The sequence below is a fragment of the Argentina silus genome (assembly GCF_951799395.1).
Source record: "Argentina silus genome assembly, chromosome: X".
NCBI classification, from domain to species: domain Eukaryota; kingdom Metazoa; phylum Chordata; class Actinopteri; order Argentiniformes; family Argentinidae; genus Argentina; species Argentina silus.
In genome coordinates this window covers 5,817,842-5,825,796 of record NC_139653.1, presented here as the reverse complement: position 1 = coordinate 5,825,796, position 7,955 = coordinate 5,817,842, and the positions used below count along the sequence as shown (strand labels likewise).

Below are 7,955 nucleotides of genomic sequence, written 5' to 3'. Positions count from 1 at the left end.
TGCCTTAACATATGGCACACAGCATGTGCACAAGTGGGGTAAGGACTTTTATATATACACTCACTGAACACTTTATTAGGAACACTATACTAATACTGGGTAGGGCCTCCCCTTGCTCTACAACAGCCTCAATTCTTCATGGCATTGATTCCACAAGATGTTGGAAACATTCCTTTGAGATTCTGGTCCATGATGACATGATTGCATCACACAATTCCTGCAGATTTATCAGGTGCATTTCATTTGTATTACAGTACACCACACACACACACACTCACACACACACATTGTCCCCCTGTCCATTGATTGCTGTAGCCATTGGCTTCTGTCACTTGGCTCATTGTCTCCATCTTTATGGGTAGAGGCAGGTCTGTGAGCTTGTTACTGTCTAGACATTGCCCTCGGGCCAAATGCTGTTTCTCCGCTGTTCTTCCACTTCAGAAGGATGCTCAGGCTTCCCAGATACACCTCTCACTCCCAACAGGGAGGTGGCAGTGACAGATAGTACCGTTTATATGTCTGATTGTAGATGCATTGTGATGATATCAAGTCATAACAAGTAAACAAACCAAAGAAACAAATGAGATAATAAGTAAACACAACAACCAAAATAGAGATTGGGTGAGGAAAGATGAGGAAACAAGTTAATGCTTTCTGACAACATGCAGGGTCAATTGCAACCAATATTCTGAATAGGATGACTGGTATCTTGATAAGCTGGTCTCTTGTTAAATCAGATACAGGTGTGAAAGAGATTATCCTAAATGCAACCAAGATCCCCCCTGCGACTAGAGCACTACACTTATCAATTAGTTTACACCTGGGGCTCATCTCTTTATTAGAAAATCCAGTTGCTACCAAACATTTGCAAGTGATATGCCCCTTCCAGAGGATGCTCTAACGGACCTAAAGTTACTCCTGCTTTTCGACCAGGTTACGGTCTGGTCATAGGTAGAGAAAATCCTCTGTCCATTTTCACAACTATTTCATTGAATACAAATTACAATTCAAGACAATTATGATAATGATTTACATTTTCCATCTTTATTTTTTCAGTCATTGAAAAAAAAACAATATTTGTTAACAATATTATAACCCTAACCCGCCATTCTCAGTTGGCCTAGCCCTAATTCATTTTTGTGAATTGTCTTCATTTATGCCTACTGTGTGTTATATCATGTAGCTGTCCACTTGTGAATTAAATCTGATGAAACCGCTTCACCTCATATACCTCAGCTGCAGAGCACAAAGGGGAGGGGCGCCGTGGAGCGAGAGAGAAGCGATATTATATTTTTTGCCTACCTAGTTAGCCTACCTGTCTGTTGTTTATTCATTCACATTAAATAATGGATAATATAATTGCTTGTGCACGCACATGTGCGTTTGTCAGATGCTGGGGAGCAATTTTGAAGAGGGGATTGCCAGTCTTGTGATACATCTTTTTCGGGTTCATGAGCCAAAGAGGTTGAGAACCGATGTGATAGCATATTTTTCTTCTATCTTGGACAAAATACATTGTGTTACTAAATGAGCATTTCTACCTGCAAATGCACTCACTGAGCTCTTTATTAGGAACACCTGTACACCTTCTCATGGTGGAGGTGGTGTAATGGTGTGGGGAATGTTTTCTTGGCACACTTTGGGCCCGTTAATACCAATCAATCATCGCTTAAATGCCACAGCCTATTTGAGTATTGTTGCTGACCATGTGCATCCATTCATGGCCACAATTTACCCATCTTCTAAAGGCTACTTGAAGCATGATAATGCAACATGTCACCAAGCAAAAGTCATCTCAAGCTGGTTTCATGAACATGACAATGAGTTCAGTGTTCTTCAGTGCTCTTCCCAGTCAACGGATCAGTGGCCTTCCCAGTCACCGTATGCCAACACCTTTGGGATGTGGTAGAACGGGAGATTCATAGCTTGAAAGTGCACCTGAAAAATCTGCATGAATTGCGTGATGCAATCATGTCATCATGGACCAGAATCTCAAAAGAATGTTTCCAACATCTTGTGGAATCAATGCCACGAAGAATTGAGGCTGTTTTGAGAGCAAAGGGAAGCCCTACCCAGTAATAGTATAGTGCTCCTAATAAAGTTCTCAGTGACTGTATGTCACAATAATATGTAGCCTTCTGTTTGAGGTTGACCAGTGGGTCTATGGAATCTTGTGATTCTTGTGGAATCTTTGATCAGAGATTCATTCAACGTTAATGTTTCAGCTTCAGACAGGGCATTTCCCGCCGCCTGCTAAAAAAGTGGACTTTTATAGATATCTAGCAGACTCGTTGTTCCCCAACAAAAGTTGGGCGACTTTTTGGTTGCAAGTGAATTAAATGTTGCATGCAGCTGACGGTCATCACCCGTTGTTCTCCCCGTGATCTCCTGCCTCCCTGGATTAACTAATCAGATGTAAGTGCTAATTGACAAGTCAGATCATTTGGTTGCGATATGGGTAGCAGTGTCTAGGTGGAATAAGGATAATCTCTTCACAGGTAAAGCTGAATTTTACCTCAGTGTTTTCTCATGTTTTAATCGTTCTTTGTTTTTACTCCTTTTCTCAGGTGTATTCGCCAAGTGCCGCTATGTCTACTATGGGAAGCATTCGGAAGGCAACCGATTCATCCGCAACGACCAGCTCTGATGGACAGACCGACAGGCATGCAGATACTGTTCAGACAGACAGACAGACAGACAGACAGACAGACAGACAGTCAGACAGACAGATATCTACACATACACCATGTGCCACCATGTGCTGGCGTCTAGGTCTCCCTAGGAAAGAAGGATAACACTTTACACTTTAAGGTCACATTTGTAAACAGTTTAGAAGTGGTTTATAATTAGTTAATAAATTACTTACAACCAAACAGGGAGCTTGCAATCAGGAGCCAGTTATTTATGCTATATGAATGCACTTATAAATCCTTTAAAAACTAACCTTGATGTGAAATCATGCAAAATTATTTGCAGTGGTTGCACAGTTGGTAAAGTTATTTCCAGAATTGTGGGGATGATTCGGCTGGCATCAAACCGATTCAACACATTTTTACATACAGTACAATGTGAAGATCTCCCAAAGTACAGTACAGCTGTCACTATGTTTTTTTAACCATGGCCCTTGAAATCCTGATGTCCTTGTCAACCTGTTCTTCATTTAAACATGTCCACCATGCAGGTTCACAGATTTTATTTCTTGCTATATCAATCCACTACTTACCCCATCTCTGTGTTCACTGTGTGGTTAGTGGTCTGAGCTGGTTTGGGTATCAATGAGTAGACCACATTGACAATTAAGTCACGAGAATAGTCAGTAAAATAGTAGTAAAATATCAAAACCACATTGCATCACCTTTGAAGTAATTCATAATATAATAATAATTAATAATTCTCAATTCTTCATTCATGCTTGTCTATGCTATAGTAATGACAGAGAAGGCATTCACTTTTAACAAGGCATAACCCAATAACAAACTGCAGCAAGGCTGCTGGCCTGCTGCAAAATGAAAATAGATAAGTTAATAAACAGCAACACAGCATATAGCAAACTGTGTACTATCTGTGTTTAAACTACACGTTGTTTCAAGCTTATGACAAAGCCACAGTGGTGTGAAACTAGCTAGCTAGGTAGCTCAGTTAGCCAGTCATGACAGTATCAAAACAAACCTATAGCTAGCTAGCTGGCTTGTGTAGCTAGTTAGTAGCACCACATTTGAAGTAAGTTGCTAGCACTAGGTGATTTACATCTTTCTCGTTTTCTTCGAGGCAGCAGCTGGCCATAGCCTGCCGATCGTTGGTAGGTGTTGTATATCATTTGATAGTTTTGACCAAATACTGAGTAAAGATAACAACACGAGAGAGCTGTCAAACCAGTTCTGCATTCATTATGCTTTTTGAAAGTCCTTCAAAATAGTAGTTATTTTTCTCTTCAAAATAAGAGTACTGCACTATAAACGGTTTAAATACTAGTCATGCTGAACTGTAACCAGATAACCTGCTGTACCATACAGAGTGACCTCTATGTTGTGACCCAGTAGCAGCCATTAAACCCAAACCTACAGACCTTGACCTTCACATTGCTTCAGACTATGATTCTTAGCACAGCATTACCTGTGCATTATGTCTCTTTCATTATACCATTGTATCATTCAAACATAGGGCACTCATTGGACTATAGAGACATTTGACATTACCGTATTAAAGTATTAGACAATTATCATGAAATATTATTGTCGTATTTAATTCATCCGTTTTCAATTATTATAAAAGTGTACCCAGAGAGGCTTGGAGAACCTGTCTGCTATTGCTCTTGTCCAATGAGGTCTTGTCATACCAGAAATGAATCAATAAGTGGAGGGCCTCAGTTTCAACCATAGCTGATATCTGAGGGTAATCATGGTTGTAATTGTAGCATAGAGGCATAGATAGATAGAGTACATTAATTAAGAGTAATTACACCCATAATTACACACATCCGGTGTAAAAACGAGCAAATACAATTTCCCAACTGTGCAACCACTATGTAACAATTGCAAATTACATCGTATTATTTCACATCAGGGTTAGTTTTTAAAGTATTTATAAAGCATTAATTGTTAACTGGCTCCTGATTGCAAGCTCCCTATTTGGCACGCGCTAATTGAATATCGATCAGTCTAAACTTATGACTTATAACTGTTTGTAAATGGTTTATAATTGAACAATACACTGATAATAAGTGATTTATGAACTAATTATAAACCATTTATAAACCTCTTACAAGTGTGACCTTAATGTGAAGTGTTACTGAAAGAAAATACTTAATCTTCACTGGATGGACTGGTTAAGTAAAGGTTTAATTGAAGAAAAAAATATATTTGTGAATACCCCCGCCAACCCCATTGTCACTGTGTCATTTCTAACCAGCCAAACCCTGAGCACTAGTGCCCACCTATACTGAGCCTGCTGCCTCTCCTGTCAGCTCCACTCCCAGGCCACAGAGTGAGCACTGACACTCAGATTGACATGATTGCCTCTAAGCAGTAGATCCCCCTCCTCTGCACACACACATACACATACACATACACGATACACACACTCACATGCACAGACACACACGCACACATGCAAGCGCACACAGACACAATCACACACACAGACACAGTCTCACACACACACACACACATACACACACACACACCGTTGCCCAAGTGACAGACAGATCTACTCAAGCGCCTGCGCTGACAAGCATGGCTGCTGTGATGGATCACCTGTCCCCTACCGCCACTCACCAGGGGTGAAGTGTCACACCTGAGGCCTCACTGGGCCTGCGCAGAGCTGTGTGTGTGTGTGTGTGTGTGTGTGTGTGTGTGTGTGTGTGTGTGTGTGTGTGTGTGTGTGTGTGTGTGTGTGTGTGTGTGTGTGTGTGTGTGTCTGTGTGTGTGTGTATGTGTGCATGTGTGTGCAAGTGCATGTTTTATGTGTTTGTACAGTACAAGAGTATTGTGGGTCCTATGTTCACCTAGTGGCATGACCATGTTGTATCATCTCAACGAAAGTAATAATTGAATTTTAATATAGGACTTGTTCATTTTGATAATGCACATTCAACAACACTGGATAGATTTTTACATAAAATGACTGAAGCGTTGTGTTGATTGTATTGAGTTGTTCCATGACAATGTTTTATTTTCAGGGATGTTGTATTTCTTTTCTTTATTTTAAAGACAATAACATTCCAATATGAAAGTAGCCTTTATGAAGAACAACACAGTGATAACCAAAGACACATTTCAACTGTATCTTATACTTACTTACAACTTCATTCTTAGAACGTACCAATGAAACTCAGTCTCATCAATTTAGTATTAATATAATATTAATATTGTGTGTAATACTGTACTAATTTAGTGTAGACATATTAAGTTCAAAGTGTTGCCATTACGAGTTATGCTTTAATTCAACCTAAATGGCCTTATGAAGGAATTATCTTGCATATATTTAGTATCACGTAAGGAAATATTCCCACATCATTGAAATGTATAATAGTTTTCCTGAAGATGAACTTCTAACATTTGTTAATCATGTGTAAATTGCCATATTGAATGTGTTCAATGCAGTGTCATTATCTGCTATTTTGAAATGATGCTGTTATAGTTGATACCAAGTCCATGTTTGTATTACACTTTGAAGTTAATTTGACCTCAACTGATTAAAAAAACATATTCACTTAAGCACTGCATTCCTGTGTCTGGAAATGGATGTCATTATTCAAATATAACGTAACCTGACCAGGATAAACCCAAGACCGTATTCCTTTTGGGCCTTTAAGAAAAACTCTTGGCCCTAGTTCATCGGTGGTGTTGCAGGAGTACCATCCATAGTCCAAGCATGTGACTGTGTGAGGAACCACATGGAGCTGCCATCCAGCACATCAATCATTCAGACAGAGGAGAGAAAGGTCAGAGATAGCCCCACACAATGTTTCCTCATGGTGTGTGTGTGTGTGTGTGTGTGTGTGTGTGTGTGTGTGTGTGTGTGTGTGTGTGTGTGTGTGTGTGTGTGTGTGTGTGTGTGTGTGCTAGTGTATGTGCATGCGTGCAAGCGGGCGTGTGAGTGTGTACGTGTGTGTGTGCGCATGCGTGCGTATGTGTGTGTGTATTTGTGCCACTTCCTCCTACGGGACCATGCACCACTATTCCCCCTGACACGCCGTTCGGTAGCCTGGTCACTAGTGCCAGCGTTTCAAAATGACAAGGTTTATTTGTCTGTGTTTTGATATGTTCAGAGGAAATCAGGACTGACAGCTGGAGGAGGCAGGAAGAGGGGAGCCACAACAAGTCCCCCCAGCGCGACACAAAATGTCATCCTTCCCCTGGTTGCCGCGCGCGCCCAGCCATCCTGCTGAAAAGAGCAGACATTTAAAACTTTGTGACATGTGTCACAGGCACTGCCATTGAGCCAGTGCCACTGACGGAGCTGGAATTGACAGGCCCCGAGCCACCGGAGCTGGCTGGGGGACACACCGAGTTTGGTGTGTGTCACTTCCTATCCTCATCACAGACGCATCCCGAGCAGCCACCAAACAACACAAACTGCATTATGGGATGGGCAGGCAGTGTGGCAGTGGGTAGACATGCCTGACATGCACTGGTGTGTGTGTGTGTGTGTGTGTGTGTGTGTGTGTGTGTGTGTGTGTGTGTGTGTGTGTGTGTGTGTGTGTGTGTGTGTGTCCGCATGCAAAAAGTGTGTGTGTGTGTGTGTGTGTGTGTGTGCGTATGTCTTTTTCTTCATCTTTTCTGTGTGTGTGTATGGTGAGGGAAGACAGACTGGCATCATGGTACTGGCAGTCTAATTAAGGTATGAACCACAGAACAACCTGTGGGCAATGCCCTACTTGACCCTGAGCTTCCTAGGTTGGCAAATGGCATGCTGCCTCATCAGAGCGGATCAGTGGCATTCTGCTACACTTGCCCTGGAGGCCATTGTATCAGTGTGTGTATGTGTGTGTATGTATACTGTATATATATGTGTGTGTGTGTGTTTGTGCGTGTGCATTTGGTGAGCGAATAGAAGTAGGAGCAATTTGGTACAGTATATGTGGATTTTTGAGGTATGTTTCCTCACTGGACGGCAGTAATGTCTCTGGTTGCATGCATATTGGTTATACTATTTCTAATTAAGAAAATGGAACATGATTGGAGAAGTGTTTTTTTCATGTTTACTGTTGATTTTGATAATTAATATAATCTTTCTCAGTGACTCACTCAGAGAGCAATATCAATGGTACAGAGGGTGTGTGTTTGAGTGTGTGTATGTATATGTGTGGTATGTTTGTGATAATGTCATGTTGTTGTTTGTGCTGTTGATGACTCTATGGGGCTATTGTTCTGACAGCTAGCTTAGCATAATCATGCCGTCTAAACCCAACAGAGACGCTCGTAGAGAACTCACGGCTGCTTTAAAGGTGATTG

At 41.2% G+C, this 7,955-nt stretch overlaps 1 protein-coding gene across 1 annotated transcript in view; it reads left to right on the top strand.

Moving 5' to 3' along the window:
- lrmda (leucine rich melanocyte differentiation associated) overlaps positions 1–3,220 on the top strand; it is a 235,303-nt gene extending 232,083 nt beyond the window's left edge. Inside the window, exon 7 of the mRNA XM_083694550.1 lies at positions 2,568–3,220. Coding sequence (XP_083550676.1) covers positions 2,568–2,647 — 80 coding nt within the window. The 3' untranslated portion in view covers positions 2,648–3,220. The remainder of the gene's footprint in view (positions 1–2,567) is intronic.
- The last annotated feature ends 4,735 nt before the right edge of the window (positions 3,221–7,955 follow it).